This window comes from Capsella rubella, unplaced genomic scaffold (genome assembly GCF_000375325.1).
Source record: "Capsella rubella cultivar Monte Gargano unplaced genomic scaffold, Caprub1_0 scaffold_7, whole genome shotgun sequence".
Taxonomy (NCBI): domain Eukaryota; kingdom Viridiplantae; phylum Streptophyta; class Magnoliopsida; order Brassicales; family Brassicaceae; genus Capsella; species Capsella rubella.
Genome location: NW_006238917.1, coordinates 4,463,563 through 4,480,465, shown reverse-complemented (window position 1 = coordinate 4,480,465; position 16,903 = coordinate 4,463,563). Strand labels below are relative to the sequence as shown.

The 16,903-nt window shown below is 35.7% G+C and overlaps 3 protein-coding genes and 1 non-coding gene across 5 annotated transcripts; 1 reads left to right on the top strand and 3 right to left on the bottom strand.

Moving 5' to 3' along the window:
* Positions 1–2,005: 2,005 nt before the first annotated feature.
* LOC17878164 (E3 ubiquitin-protein ligase ATL42) lies at positions 2,006–3,453 on the bottom strand. Its single transcript, XM_023779122.1, has 2 exons — positions 3,420–3,453; positions 2,006–3,345 (listed from the first exon to the last, which is right to left on the bottom strand). Exon 2 carries the CDS (start codon positions 3,279–3,281, stop codon positions 2,124–2,126), a length of 1,158 nt encoding a protein of 385 aa, XP_023634890.1. The 5' UTR covers positions 3,282–3,345; positions 3,420–3,453; the 3' UTR covers positions 2,006–2,123.
* A 992-nt stretch (positions 3,454–4,445) lies between these two features.
* LOC17877617 (AFP homolog 2) lies at positions 4,446–7,165 on the bottom strand. Of its 2 annotated transcripts, XM_023779121.1 has the most exons (4): positions 7,044–7,165; positions 6,438–6,504; positions 5,219–6,188; positions 4,446–5,141 (listed from the first exon to the last, which is right to left on the bottom strand). In XM_023779121.1, exons 3-4 carry the CDS (start codon positions 6,105–6,107, stop codon positions 4,756–4,758), a joined length of 1,275 nt encoding a protein of 424 aa, XP_023634889.1. In that variant the 5' UTR covers positions 6,108–6,188; positions 6,438–6,504; positions 7,044–7,165; the 3' UTR covers positions 4,446–4,755. The 2 variants fall into 2 exon arrangements, with proteins under 2 accessions (XP_023634889.1, XP_006283796.1); XM_006283734.2 differs by lacking the exon at positions 6,438–6,504.
* Positions 7,166–7,998: 833 nt separating this feature from the next.
* TRNAS-GCU lies at positions 7,999–8,080 on the top strand. The gene has a single exon. It is a non-coding gene; the product is annotated as a tRNA-Ser (tRNA).
* Positions 8,081–15,582: 7,502 nt separating this feature from the next.
* On the bottom strand, positions 15,583–16,245 carry LOC17880540. The gene is made up of 2 exons (XM_006286133.2): positions 15,692–16,245; positions 15,583–15,595 (listed from the first exon to the last, which is right to left on the bottom strand). Exons 1-2 carry the CDS (start codon positions 16,243–16,245, stop codon positions 15,583–15,585), a joined length of 567 nt encoding a protein of 188 aa, XP_006286195.2.
* Positions 16,246–16,903: the final 658 nt, after the last annotated feature.

Genomic DNA, 16,903 nt, shown 5'->3' with positions numbered 1-16,903 from the left:
AATGGATATGAGACGGGAACATATAATTTGAAAACAAACATTATCTGAATTATTTCTCATAAAAAACAAAACATGATTAGATATAATTGTTATGAGACAGGGTCATAAAGTTAAATTCACTTTCAACTTTCAAATATAAAACTACGAGTACGATACGGGGACATGTAATTTAAATTGCTAAATTTAATTTCCACTTTTCTATTTATTTCAAATATTTAGACATGAAATGATGAGTACAAGAAGATAACGTATACTTCGGATAACAAAACTACAATAAATCCATGTATGAAAAAAATAGAAATACCTAAATCTTTAGAAAACAAAAAGGCTAAAACATGAATCTTTGAATTGAAGAAAGTAACGAGAAATAAAGATGAAACTGAAAGATCAATAAAATTAAAAATCGAAGAAGGATTGTGTATGCTAGGATTACAGACAGTGCCTTGTGAATGAAAGTGGTGGGAGCATGTGACTTAGATTGATAATTAGATTTTTTTTAGTTTGATAAAAATAAATATTTAAACGAGGAATACGGGTATCCCGTCTAAATCTTTTACCAAGTTTCTTATAATAAATATTGCCAAATGATTATGTTTTAAAAAGAAACGATTATGGGATAGAGATTTTATGACAAATAGAAGACGGGACGGGACAGGACGGGGCGGGGTAGGACGGGATGGGTCGGGAGGAGACGGAAAGGGACATGACGGGTTTTCCATTATAAAATACACATAAAACAATTCAAAGTAAAGCCAAACCTAAATCCGATTTAACATGTCTAAGCATTAGTTAGAAATGTTTTGATTAGTTTAAAAAATAAACACGTAATATCACTTATCATTTTCATTTAAATAATTTTAAAATTGTATTATGTAATACAATATCTATATTTTACAACTATATGTATATAGTTTATCAAATAAACTCATATAACAAAATTTTACCAAAATAGCATATACTTGAAAAATCGTAATTTTGTAAAAATAACCCCGCACTTACGTGCGGGTGCATCACTAGTTTTTAAATTAAAACAACATGTAAATTAGCGTGTGCGTATTCATAAACGTCATAAGTTGGACCAGTATGAGATGTAATGATGCAATGACTTCCTTTTTACATAACAACAATCTTTGGCACCATTTACCTATTTCGTATTACGATTTATGATGCCTTCTCTAAAGTTGTTCCGTTTATATTATAAAGATCTCGTGTTTGATATCAAACACATAGTCAATAATGAAGAATATCATAAAAACTTAGAAAGGTTCCACCATGGAGCAGCACTCTTACTCTAAAGCATCCTCATCCCAGGTTCTATCCTGGTGTCAACTTAATTTTAAGGACTTATATATAGCATGAATGTGCCCATTCATATATGATTGGTGATATAATATTATAATTAGCAACTGAAAGAAATATAATTATATAAGTAAAAAAGAAGAGTGCTTCAAAATGGGATTAGCTGTTATGAGGACTTTCACGTAGGAAACAAATGAATTTTGCTTATATAAAACCTGGATTCAGTTTTCTTGAACATATTTAATTTCTCAAATTGATATATTTATTAATAAACAAATTTGCATATGTAGTACTGCTGAGTTAGTTTGTTATGGAATTAAAATAGCATAGTTAGTAGTTAGTTGACCTACCAATATGTATTTTTGTAATCAAATACATGTTTTAGTAATGTTAGTCCAAATTCCAAACCAAAGAATACAATTATCAAAAGACAAAACCAAGGGCTGTTCATTTTTATTCTGAAAAAAAAATGGGAGTGGTTGCTTCTGTAACCAGGTAAGCTGACATGTTCTACTTATTCAAAACCATTATTGTGCTTTAAAAAAAAAATCCAGCAATAATTCAACCAATTGATATTGTATTATGAAGTCAAACCTTTGTTTTTATATATATATATCCATCTTATTTACAAAAGAGAAAACATCTTCTTTTGATCTCTCTAACTAACATGGAGTATTACTTTTATTGAATTTCTAAACATAACCTGAATCAAAACTACTAATTATTGCGTAAATGTCTTTAATTTTTCTAATTAATAACAAAAATAAGCTAAAGAAAAATTGAATGTGACAAAGAATAGCAATTCTTGAAGAAAAATCAAGAAACTATACATGGAAGTGTGTTGTGTTAATTTGATTTCTTTTTTCTCTGTTAGCAAACCATTGAGCTGTTCTTCTAGCGATCGGCAGCCACAAACGCCTTCTTCTCTCTTCTGTCTCATTTCCTCCGTTTTGTAACGCAGACGCAGTCGCTGCGGATGAACCGCTGCAATCTTCATGAACCCCAATGCTTAGTCTAGGAACCGCAGTGATCTCAGAGACTGATCTTCTTCCTGGCTCGATCATAGCGCTTCTAGATTTCGAACTAGAGTCTCCATTTTCCGACAACAACATAGTTTTCAACGAAGTGAGCTTGTTCTCCAACATTCTCTTTGCTTCCATCTCTTCCTTGATTCCCAAGATACCTATCTGATCCTCTTCATCCCCTTTCCTCTTCACTCGATCTATCGACGTGAATCTCTCGCTGGATATTGAGTTTACCATCTCCGAATTCAAAAACATCAAATCAGATGAACTCACGTTGCTCCAACGATTCTTAAATACAACATCTGACACGACGATCCTATGATTGAACTTATGCATCAGCTTCTTCTCATCTTTATCGTTCACTTGTTGATCAAGCAAAGTTTTCTCTTTATTACCTAATTTCAGAATCTTCCGAAAACTCCCTCCTATGCTAAATCTAGACGACCCACCAAGTTCTTCTCTTTGTCTTCTCTCTTCTTCTTCTTCTCTCTCGATGTAAAGCTCCAAGCTCGAATCTTCTCTAATCTCAGACTGATTCAAGAACCTGAAACTGTTCCCGTAAGTGAAAACAGAGGAATCTTCTTCCATCGAGACTCTATCTCTGCAAAGAGGACACGTCGCGTGTTGCTCAAGCCACTGATCGATACATCCGATGTGGAAAGCGTGTCTACATTTAGGCAGCAATCTAAGAATCTCAACACTTTCGAATTTAGACAAACAAACAGAACACTCAAGCCCTTGTTTTGATCCTTTCAAAGCAGAGAACCTAAACAGAGGAAGTGACTCGATCGCTGTTTTGTCTAAACCGGAGAATCGATCCGATGAGGCCGTTGACCGGTTAAAGAATATTCCCTGATGAAGCCGACGATCATGTCTTCTCCTGTCGCCGGAACCTGACCGGAGATCGATGTGGCAGCACTTAGCGTAGACGAGGAGGACGAAAGTGAGAGCGAACATGATGGCGAGAACTCCGGTGACGACGGCTAAACTCGGCTCGAAATTGGCGGCGAGGTCGTCGTTTCTGAACGGAGGAGGAGGTTGAGCAAAGGCATAATTATAACTGTGGAAGAGTGGAAGAAAGAAGAAGAAGTAGACCTGATACATCGGAAGGAGATGAAGAAGATCTTCGATTCCGTGAGAAAACTTTGTTTCTTGATTTCGAAATATTAATGAAAATGGAGAAAAATGAGATTATGTGAGGAGACAGTGATTTTATAATTTATTTTATGTAGATTATAAAATTAATATGTAATAACGTCACCTAAGTGACAACATTTTTGTATGTTATTGCTTTTTAATATTATTGGTCTTTTATGAAATTTAAAACAATTTAATCATTCGGTGGGCTGTTATTCTCATACCTCATTTTTTGATGATATTTAGGACTACTCTATATTTTTTATACTGATTGGGAACTTATTTGAAACTTGCATCACAAATTTGGAATATTTTTTGTATGTTTTTTTTTTTTTTTTGTGTGTCAACCAACAATATAAAAAAGGTACAAAATAAAACCAAATCTCTTTTCAATTTGGTTCAATGTATTTTTTTTTGTTATATGATTTAGATTTTGCTATATATCAAACATTAAAAAAAAAAAAAAGAATCTCTTCATCTTTAACTGTTTCAGAAAAACCAATATCAAATATCAGTATTATACATTTCAAGATTGTTCATTCGTGTAGTTTTGGTTTGATTAATCTTTAAAACAAGTAGCCTTTGTTTTGAGTTTCTCAATCATTGTTCTTTATTTTCTTATAACCCGTTAGTTTGCATTTGCAATAGGAAGATTCAAACCATGGTCCATGGGTTTCCAACTTTATAGATAAATCATTCAACCATGCATGGTCCATGAACCACCTTGTTATGGTTTCATGATGGTTAATTTTTTGTTTATAAAAACTAAAACCGGAAAGTCAAATACCAGCTGCACAAACAAAAAAAAAAAAAAAAAAATCAAAGTTGCATTTTACATGATTGAGTGATGATGGCTTCGATGATGCATTACTATTTTAGTCTTTCAATTATTTTTCACAAAACCAATCATCTTAGATTTGTTTCAATGAATGAAGTAATTCGTATTGCGGGTTTATGATGACTGAGAAGTGAAAAAACACATTGTTACAGTGACAAAGAATAAATTATACTGATAATGTTGTGGTTATATATAATTTTCCTTTCAACCAAAAAAACAAAAAGGAAACGAAAGAGAGGCTTACACAAGGTTGACATGAAGAACAAAGAAACATTACAACAACAACAACATAGCACAAAAGCCCCGATAAAATTTTTGGCTTGAGAGTTTGATCCGAGCGAGAGAGAGAGAGAGAGTAGTAAGCATAATAAAGCGTATATTCCAAAAAGATTACTCATTACAAATCCTTCCTTACGTTTACTAGATTGCAGACATCTTTTTCCGGTTGATGACCTTTCAGGTGTGAGCTGACGCGGCAGTCATTCCCACGGATGATTCTGGGCTAACATACTCCTCGCTTGCATGCCGGACAAACTCCTCTGGCGACATGTGCGACCCATGGCAAGCGCATACGATTTTGATCTGGTTTGCGTTGTACCGGTATGTGACCCCCGAGATTGTCCGGCCGTGAGGGCCTGAACCAGTGGTTGAGACCCATGGTAGGTTTGGACGTGCTCCGGATCCTCCAAACTTCACATCCGCTGCCATTCCTGGTTTTATGGCCGAAAAATCGAAAGAGAATGCAGTATTGTTGTTGTTATTATCTCCTGTTGGCCGTTCTGATGCATCCTCAGACGAACCTTCTTCTGCTACAGGCTGTTTTCCCTCGCCTTTGGCAGTAGCTTTTTGGGAGACAAAAAATAATCGTTATTTTTGTAGTAAGGATTTTATGCCCTTTTTAAGGGTAAGTTTTACTCACCCGAGCTTGATGGACCTCTTCCGGCAAATGGGGATTGAGAGAGCGCGACAATCCCGCCTGAACCATCCTTATCCAGCATAGGGAGCTGGACCGGTGAGTATCCAAACATAATTGGAATATTTCCAGCATTAGCATTAGGCTGCAATACACTTGTCGTTGCAGCATGTTGTCCAGACTCTTTTGCCGGTAAAGAATAAGGCATACTAGTGACAACATTCTGCGGATGAACTGTGAAAGGTACGGTGTAACTCATGTTGCGCATTGTAAACTCTTCGGTACCAGATCCGCCATGGCTGCTCCTCCTTTGACCAATTAAGTTGTCCACAACGTTTGTATCAGCAGGAGGACGTACCACCTCCTTTGTGTGGTTGGAAGAACCGCCACCTACTTCAGATTCTGCTACATCTTCGTTTTCAGCTGTTGATCCTTCATCTGTTGCGGTTGAAACATGGGATGCTTTTGTCTTCTTCTCATGCATATCAACATGTGACGAGTCCTTCTCCTTCTTCTTTTCGTCATTAGTCACCGGGAACCCAAACTTTCTTTTGTTTCCTGCATCTTTGCGTGTCTCATCCTCCACCCACAAGGATTTCGTGGAAGCTTCAGCGTCAGCGGTAGGAGCTTTGGAGAGGTCATTAAAGAAATTCTGCTGAGGCTGTTGACCCGAATCGCTTCTCTGAGAGCCAGAACTCGGCTCAGCTGGTCTTTGAGAAGTAGGATGCAGGAAGTTCTTGAAGTCATCAATCACTTTAGCACTTCGATCACCTCCTTCAGCCCTGTGATTCTCCGAGGAGCTTCCAACATTATTAGCATTGTTACCCTTAGCTTTTCCTGACGATCCTCCACAAGAAAGACCCAAGCTGAGCTCGAGCCCATTATCATCGTCCATTTTTCTTTTGTGTCAAACTTTAAAGTAACTCTGAGCAGCTCAATGGATCTTCAGGATATCCTCAACAATCTTGAATATCATCTGAGAAATATACATCACAAGCACAATCGTATAAGCTAACAAACGAGTTCTAAATACAAGAACTGAACTGAAAGTTAGGAACTTGAAGAATCATAAATGGCTGTGGAAGCAAACCTAATCTTTTTGGCAATCACATCTACTCAACTAGCAACACAGTAACAAACATCACAATCTCGCTTAGATAAAATCCTAACATATCTCAAAGATACCAGAACAACTACTCTGAGAAACATGGGACTCGGAATGTACCTTAGAAACAAAACCAATGAAATCCCAGAACTGCTCCTTGTCAATTCCTACCAGTACCTTGTGAGTTCTGTAACAACAGAAACGACCATTTCTAAAAAATTTAGCTTCGGCAAAAAGCAATCATCATCACACTCACACTTCTATCTCAGCTTAAAACAAAACCATTCCATTATTTCCAATTTGAAGTCTAAACTAAAATGGAAATAAAGCAATCATCACACTCACACTTCCATCTCAGCTTATAAAAATAAAAAATAAAAAATCCAGAAACCAGAAGAATCGGAGGAGACAGAGAGAGATAACATAAGATCTAGTAATAAAAAGACAATTATGCAGGATCTGCCAGCAAAACGAGCTTCAAGAAAAAAAAAGACAAACAAATTAACTAATCTTAAATCAAGAAATCACTCCAAATTTCCAAACTTTCAAGATCGAAAGCATAATCAAGACAAACCCAACAGCCTAAAACTAGAGAGCAACAGTGCCAAATCAGCTCAAAAATTAGATTTTAATTTCCAATCACACAATAAAGCCGAATAAAAGAGCTAAACAAAAAAAAGCCGAAATCAGAATCGAGAGACAGAGACAAAGAGAAGAAGATGAAACCTGAGAGAGAGAAGATGAGAAGAGAAAAACCCTAGAGAGTCAGCGGCGTGGTGGCTCCTGGAGAGTTGCAGTTTGCAGCAGCGATTGGGGCTTCTTCGGGTTCGGACTAGTTAGTACGGACCATTTCCTTTTCCCTTCTCATTAATTATTTATTATTTTTATTTTTATTTTTTTTTGTCAAACATTATTTATTATTTATTTAGTAAAAGTATATAATAAAAAGTGTTTCGATTTTGTCCATGTGTATCTTGTGCATATATACATCTATTTTCTTCTTTTTTAAAAAAAAAAAAAACTACAAACAATATATAACCATACATATTTACCAACGACATAACCATATAGTTAGAATCAAATAATCAAGTCATATTGTATGAATAATAATTTTGATGTTTAGTTTAAAAAACAATCGAAATCGAAATATGTAACTATGTAGTGTATGTGTGGATTACGTTTAAATAAGTGTACATTCAATTGCGGATCACAAACAACCTTGAGACTTGAGAGTTGAGAGAGAGGTGAGAAACGTATGACGACGAATTTTGAATACATGTAATTTCCCATAGGTTTATAATAAATAAATACTGTATTCACGTATGTGGTATCAATCATCAATGTACATGTCCAATGCATTGTATAATGATGTAGATAAGTAACAATGGGCCCAATTTCCTTTAAAAGTGGAAACAAGTCCATAACTATTCACATCTACCAAACATATTTTTCATTTGCTTCAACAAGCTTTTTTGAGAAAATACCCACATATTTTATGTGTTTGTAAAGATACTATAAAGTAAAGTTGGCCACTTTTATATATTTGAATATTTTATAGTCCCCATTTTCTTTCATAATAATAGTTGGATAAAGAAAAGATATAATAACGATAGATGCATCAAAAGTTGTAAATAAATGTATATATATATATATATATTTAAATAGTATAATGGACAACGAAGTCGCTTTGGCCGAGTGGTTAAGGCGTGTGCCTGCTAAGTACATGGGGTTTCCCCGCGAGAGTTCGAATCTCTCAGGCGACGATTAATTTTTTACTTGGATATTTCAAGTTTTTTTGGTTTGTTTAATTAAGCTGTTGATATTTGTCCCCAAAAAAAAAGATGTTTTGATTTGCATATATTTCAAATTTAATTTTATTATTTATATAACTGTCTGTAAATTATATTTGTAAGGAAAATTGTAACCTTTGGTAAAAAGGGAACACATTAAGTTCGAATGTGGAAAAATTACCTATATACACATGAAGCGTTGCCTCCAATTTCAGCCAATTAGTTGTCTTTGAACCAGATGATTCCATTTATTAATAAAGAGGTAAACTAATTACATGCATTAATTATATCTATATCCTTTTATTGATAAAAGTGATGATTAGGTTCAAGAATAATTAGTGAACACCCGTAACGATGAACTCAATTATGTGTCTTTTGCTTTTTCTTATGTAGAAAGTGTACCGAGGAGGCTTGAGGCCTATGTATGTTATATAGGGCTATGGGGGTTTTCAATGCGGTTTCTATTTATGAAATTTACTATTATTGAGGGAAATGGAGAAACGATAGCACTTGTGAAATCCTCCCATGGCGAAACTGTATAGGAGATAAAAGGTTATATATCTTGTGATGTGGGTGTGGGGATGGTTGAAGTGCCATTATTTTATACGCAATATGTGTTAGAATAACATATAAAAAGTGCTAAATTTTTAACTAAAACAATATAATATTACTTGGCGTGAAAAGACAATGAAATGACTAAGCATTAATATCATCAATTTGTTACTCACAATGATATACACGAGTCTATCCATTTTTCAAATCATTATGCTCATAAAGAAATAAACGTTTGCCGTGGAAGCAAAGAAATCAAAATAAAGGTTTACGTATCATGTATGCATGTCAGTTTGTGGCGTTGCACTGCCCAATGATGTTTCTTTAATAACTTAAAGACAGGTTATATTGGAAATTTCATTTTAAAAGACTGTGAAATACAAATAATTACTTAAGAGTTTTATGATTGGCTGAAAAATTTTGATGGAACGGAGAAGTTTAATTATTTGGTGAGTTCCGATGTTTGAATTATATAGAGTAGTAGCTAGTAGTAATTTATATGTTTTAATAACATTTTTGAGGAACGTGAAGTTAACCGATAAATAAAAAGAACAATATAAATAAACGGTCTAGGGTATCTAATTCTCATTTTTCAACTTTAAGTCGCTCTCTATTTTCAAGAACAAAATCTCTCTCTCTTTTTCTCGAGAAGGAAACAAAACAAGAAAGAAACAAGAAACCTCTCTCTCTCTCTCTTAATCATGACTCGCAACGGAGTACACCTTCTCCTCGCGCTCGCGGCTATCTTTCTGACCGCCGGCGTTACCGCTCGCTCAGTGGAGGAGACGGCGAGCGATGTGATTGACACTTTAGCGCACACTCCTTACGTCGACTGGTCAGCTGCCTTCATCTCGACGAATTCTCCACTCCGGGGAGAAGTTCTCTCCTCAACGCTGTTCATTCCTAGATCAGCCACCAGGCCCACCACAGTGCACGATCGAAGAGAGGCGGCTCTTCATGTTGTCCCGGAGAAGTTGGACTTCGATGCTCTCCTCTCCAAGGTTGATGGTTCTTGCCTTCCGACTCTCTTCGCTGGACACTCCATCCGAGTCCTAAACTCCTCTATCGGATTCTTTTTAGATGGTGTGAAGATTGTAGAGCACGATCTATATGTTGATTCGAAGATGGCGATACATGTTGTGGAATCCCCCTTTATCTTCACACCACACTGTGGAGACCATGGGGGTTCTCTTGATTGGAAAGGCTGGGCGATTACTATTACGGCTTTAGCGATCATGTGTTCAGCACTCGTCGTTTGGCTTAATCGTAAATTTATTTCTTGTTGACACTCTTTCTGAGATTTCTTTGTAACCGATCATGTGCTTTTTATGTCTCGAGAATTTACAAGTTGTGGGAAAAATTAGGTTTCGAGATTTTTCAAGACTAGGTTACAGGTTTCATCCCTTTTTTCTTTTCTATCTTTGTAAATCTTTGTGAATGTTACCTATTGTTCACATCTTTAACGCTAGATACTTGATAGAAGTTGAGAAACATGATTACGAATGATAACCCCATTCGCAAAGGCTTTAACGTCAGAACTTTTTTTATTTATCATTTCCAAATATCTCTAAAGTCCTTGGAATTAGTATAATGTCGTTAAAACACAAACCAAATACTAATTAAGAAACACCACAACAATTTTAAAAACGAGATCAATATCGTAAAGTTTATATGTGAAACAAACCTTTTGTAGACTGGTCAGCTTTTAAGTAATATTTGCAACAAAAGTCAACAATGCCACAACTTGATCCAGTAGAACTTGATTGAAGTAAAAATATATCAAAACCCTTTTAATCCGAATTCTATAGAGGTGATTGTGACATCTAGTTAGAACTTGTATTGAAGTCAAAACTATCGTGAAAAGTCTTACGGGTTTGTATGCAAACTAGTCTCTTGGAAAAAGACCAGCTGATATAACCGACTAACCCTCGCTTTAAACTCAACAATTACAGTCAAGTCATATCAACTCAGAACATCTCTAATTCGCCATGCCAAAACTGTTCAGACCAAATCGACTCATGGAGTTACGATCTTCTCCAGCCATGTGGAACCGTTGAATTGCAACAAAGTCTCCCTCTGTGTGTTTGTTGGGTTTTTCTCAGAAGAACATCTTGGAACATTAGTCTTTTACTTGTGTGATTCTACGTACATGAAATAAAAATGGCTAATAGGTGGGTGCATTTACCACTCTACGTGTTGAAACGAAGCTTAGCGTTTTAGGCCTTCCTGAGTTTTGACTTTTGAGAGATGAAGTTGACTAGGATTTAAATAAATAAATGGAACCTTCGACTTGTTTGAGGGCTTTAACTGCAAGTAGAATCGAGTCTCATTAAGCCTCTTTGGATCACTCTTTTGTATCTCCTTCTTTGATTATGTTTGCATCTTCCTTCTTTCAAATCTTCTCGGTACACACACCTTTATCGTTTGCCTCACTCGATAGCTTGGTTTATGCATATTTAAGATGTTTCTTCATATCTACTGACCATTGGGTCATGTGGTGGAAATTAAAAACCGAGTATTGATCGTACGCCTAAGATAATGATTAGCAGCACTAAACAATTTCATGAGTAACTTATCTAAACCTATATGACAATTGCTTTATGCATATGAGAAATTGGGTTTGTGCTTCATGAGCTTAGTGTTGTATGTACCAACTTAACCATTAAGTGCACACACTTCCACATCTCCTACATTAAACCTATAAATTGCAATATGAATTTCTACCATCTTTCATTATTCTTTAACCACTAAACCAACATATGCCCTGCTTTCCTATCTAATGAGATTAACTAAATTCTTTATTGGTGCATTACATGTCTCTTACACTAGTTACGTACCAATATGAGTTTCTACTAACTAGCCAACTTCTTCTATCTTTCATTACTCTCTCACTATTAAACCCACTTATGCCCTATATTCATATGAAATTAGATGAACTAATACTTTATTGGTGCACACACACACATGTATTAGTTCACTCCTACATTGAACTAATACATACCAATATGAATTTCTACTAACTAAACCACTTCTCATATAATTCATACCTCTTTAGCCTTAAACCATTACACCAATTTATGCCCTACTTCCATATGAAATGAAGTGAACTTATATTTAACCTATGAAGTACTTTATTGGTATCACAGACTTTCTCTTCTCACTTCTTCTAGGTAACTTTCTTGATCAACTACACAAATCTTTCGTCTCATATTAAAAGGTCACCTATTGTGTATACAAGTTTAGTATTACATGTTTTATAAATCACATCTTAATCAATCCAAGATCATTCCAAAATGAAAATCCTAATCATCTTTCTTATTCCCACTTTCCTCCCCCTTTTGTTAAATGCTGAACCCAAAACAAAAACACTCTATCTTCCTCTAGTGCACATTAACAAAGCACAATATTTTGATTCCAAAATTCTTGCCCCTCCTGTCACCGCACCCGGTGCTTACAAAGGGTTAGCTTTTGTAGCGGAGATTTTTATTGGTTCACCCGCTGTAAGGCAGTTTCTCCACATTGATACAGGGAGTACGCTAACTTGGAATCAATGTTACCCCTGCTCACTATGCGTTAACCACATATATCCAAGGTATTGGCCAGAAGACTCAACAACTTATTGGCATGCCGATTGTGAAACAACGTCAACGGAGTCTAATCCAAGATTTGAATATTTTCATTCAAGTGGGATATGCCGCTACAAACAAGGATATGCAGATGGGAGTTTCATTCAAGGCACACTTATTAAGGAGATGTTTTTAATACAGACAATGGATAGAAGGTTTGAAGCGCTATACGACGTCTATTTGGGATGTAATTACCAAGCTTTGGGTCACAACTACATAGGAACAGGCATATTAGGCCTCGGGCTTGGAAATTTCTCCATTGTAGAGAAGCTCGGCTCCAAGTTCTCATTTTGCATTGGTCGAATTCGAGAAGATGATTCTACTCACAACTTGATACTTGGTGATGGAGCAAACATCCAAGGACATCCCACCATGATTAGTATCAGCAATGGCCATTACATGTTTCAGTTGGAGGCCATTCGTGTTGGCGTGGAGAAAACCTTGGACAACCCACTCCAAGTTTATCTTGACACGGGCTCAACTTTCTCTCACTTACCAAAAGGTTTGTACAAAGATATAGTGAACAAAGTCAAAAATATAGTAGGAGTGAAACCACTTTCAAGAAAATCACCGCTATGTTACGCAATTGATGCTTCAAAAATACCAGAGGATATCGATATTGGTTTCATATTTGAGGGAGGAGCCGAATTAAGTGTGGATGCTCGAAGTTTATTCGTAACAATTGAGCCGGGAAATCTATGTTTGGCGATCAACGAGAGTCCTAACGAAGACCAAGTCGTCATTGGGGCTGCTGCTATGCAAGGGTATAATATAGGTTATGACATAAAAGCAAAAATGGTTTATCTACAAAAACAGAACTGTAATATGTAGAGAGGTTAAACCATATCATATGTGTTATCCTTCGGATTATTATAATGTTTGCAAAGTTCAAAATTTGTAAGACGTTAAATTATAAAAATATAAGTTCAAACTTAACTATGTTTGTTAAATATGTTAAAATTTATTAATAACGATTTACTACGAAAGGCTAACTATCGAATATTCTAGAGCAAGTTTTTATTTTTCTAAACTATTTTTAGCGTTTACTTCTTTTATCGTTCAAAGTTAGGTTTTCGTTATGTATAAGTTTATTAGATAAATTACCTAACTCGCATGTATAAGATATCTAAATATGAGAACTAGTAAATCGTAAGTTAAATAAAAACTATAGATCGGAAATAAAACACTAATAACATAGATAATACAAGAAATATATATTATTTGTGTTCATCTTTTATTTGAATGAATCGAACCAAAAGAAAGGATGGAAGGTCAATTATTACATTACATCTAACATAAAGAACTAAAGAAAATTAGGGAAACAGGAAAAATAATAGAGGAGACAAGAGTAGCAAATACAGAGAATTACAATAAGATAGCTTGGTTAAGAAGAAAGATATAAATTGAATCATGGCAAGAATAATTGATGCCACGTGTTTTAACAAAAGGATGTGTTCTTTTGCTATGAAAGGCATCAAGAACATTTTCAAAGAATGATGATAACCAAGGTAGGGATATCATTAATATTGATCGGTGCGACAAGCTTCGTATTATATAAAATATTACTTCTTTGACGTCCCTATAGTTTCGAATTTCGATGTTACAAAAAAAATCTCCGACTAATAATAAATGGAGATCTAACGTAATGTTTCGGGCCTAATAAGCCCATTTTGGATGAGGCCCTTTACAAAATTTAGTTTCAAAAAAAAAAAACAAATCTCCCAGTAAAATAAAACGAAGACGAAACAATATTTAATAATGGAAAAGGCGCAGAAGCGAGTCACGTACTCTCGATTTGATGAATTTTCTTTCTTCTCTCACTAAAGAACGAAAGTCTCTCTCTCTCTCTCTCTCTCTCTCTCTCTCTTTCTCTCTCTCTTTCTTTCTCCCACCGATGGCGTACGCTCTTCTCCTCCTCCTCCTCCTCATCCGCGTCCTCGCCGTCACCGAATCTTCCGTCACCACTGCGGCCTCAAGAAGAATGGAAGATAGCGCATTTGAGTTTGTCCAATCGATGACGGCAACGTGTAGAGATCCCCGATGGTCTCCTCGCGCAACGACTTTGAGAGAGACGGGAGGAAACACGTGGAAGAATCTTGGAACTTCTTTGGTCCCTCCTCTAACCGCCGTCTACGCAGAGCTTCCACCGAAGAACGTCTTTGAAGATTGGTCGGGTGCATTTATCGGAGCAGATAAGGAGAAGTATCCGATGACTCTCTTTCTTCCCTTCTCCAAAGAACCCTCACCGTCTCCGACTAATAAAATCGTCGCAGCCTACCACATAGTACCACAAAAACTTCTTCTCGCCGACTTGCTCTCCAAGGCAGTGAACAACTCCCGTCTCCCAACCCTACTCCCAGGAACCTCCATCGTCGTCAAGTTCAATTCACGTTACGGCCGTTTTACGCTTGAACTTGACGGTGTTCCGGTAACGAAGCCTGAACTGTTCGTATCTGAGTTCATTGTTATTCACGGGATTGCATCTCCACTAGATTTCACTCGCAACGGTGGGTTTGGCGGCGGCGAGATCGGTTCTTTCTCGTTTCTGGTTTTAACTTCCCTAATCGCTCTTTTCGCTTTCTTTCAAATCTTGGGGATGTTCCGTAATCTTTTTCATTCTTGGGGGCTCTTTTTTTTCCGTTTTTTGTTGGTGTAATTGAACCAAGTTAAATCATTTTGCGAATTAAGATGTAATAAGGATGAATATTATCAATAACGATCGACATTTGGAGTAGTATACGCTCTTACTATTTCATAAGCTTTGATAATTATTCTAGATTTAAATGTCAATTTCCCCCGTAACATTGAATCACAACTCAAATAGTGAAAGAGAATATTACAGAAAAAAATTAGTATATATGTTTAACCATGACCAAACAACTTTGAGGCTAAGAAAATTAAGATTGATAAGACGTCATCATGCTTTCAGAATATATATTGCCATTTATTTGGAAACTTTTATGTCAAGTTTTTTTTTTATTTTTTTTAATCACTTTTCACACTCAAATTACCGCTAGCTCATAATAAGTTGCTTAAGTTGGAAGATCAATCCTCTTCCAATTGCAGGAAAAAAGAGCATAAACAAATCACCGTGCGCTTGTGATTTCTTTCATATATATTCATAAAGGCAAAATAAGAATTATAAAAATTGTTTCTTGTCTTCGGTTACAAAGGGGAAAAAAAAATTATTGTTTAACTAACATCTATGATTATACAATTCATATTTTCCGATCACAATTATTTAGTAACTTTTTCTTTATTTCAAATAATTTTAGTAGTTAAAATATTGTCTCTTCCTCAATACAAAAACCTTTTGAGAACATGGAATAAAAGAAAAAAAGATAAAACAGGGAGTAAAAGAGGATAAAATAAGGCTTCAAACCAAAACGAAAGAACTAGAAAAAACCTAATTGGGAAACTAGGTCTAGAATTAAAAACCAATGGAGGAACTAAACCCTTTGCAGCTTCTGGACTGAGGCCATATGTCATGTACTTGAGGAGATTTTCACCCTCAGATTTACGACAAAAATCATACATCAAGTGCGTCAAGAGATTTGTGCCCTCACGACAGTAATCATAGTGTTTAGGCCACAATTCACCTTGAACCTTGTTCCGCAAGTCATTGTATAGAAAAGGGTTTCCTGAAATTTTACTCTTCCGCCACTCGTCCCAAAGGTCAACAAAATCCTGAGCTTTCTCTGAAAGAAACAAAGACCGGTCCAAGTAATTCGTAGATTTCCAGAGCGGGTACTTCTCGTCTGCTTGGCGTTGCAAATTTTCCATCTTCCGTACAAACATACGGAAATATTTAATCTCTGAGTCATGTGGCCTCCTTAGTAAATATGTTCCGTCTTCCCCGAGCTTATCGGTAAACACAAGTTGGATATCTCTTGCGGTGGATGATTCAACCATAAGGAGTAAGAAGAAGAAGAGGGAGACGAACTTTATGGCCGTAGACATAGTTGGATATCAACTAGAGATTTTTAAGTTTCTGTATGAATGATGGTAGCTAGAGAGGTTTGTGTTTATTATATATATAGAGCTTCTCCACTCCTTGTTTTTTATATTTTCAATTGGGATTAGGCTTACAACTCCTGACTAATTAAGTTTGGCCAACTCATGTTGGGAGATTCTCATGTTTGGAGATCTCTCGTATATATCAACTCATTTACTTAATTATTAATAATTTTATCTTAAAGCATAATTAAGAAAATAGTTTTAATACAAGATACGTAACTGAATTATGCTATTCGCTAGCACATGTTAAATAAATTGGATTAAAAATATCGAGAAGGAAAAAACAGAAGAAATCGATTAAAAAAAATGTATTTCAGAAATAGGGAAAAAGAAACAAATCAAGGAACTAAACCAAGCCAGCTTCTCGACTGAGGCCAAGTCGGATTATTAAGAACAAGTATATGAAAAGCTCGAAAGAGAGGAAGATGAAAAGCTCGAAAGAGATTAAGAGAGGAAGACAACAAAAAGACTTTAGAGATTACTGTACCTTGTAAATTCCCTTTATTACAAGTACTTCTAACTTTACAACTGCAATACTTTACTGAATAATCGTAACATCGTGGAACATGTGCATTCAGCTGGTTGTGTAGGACAAACAGTC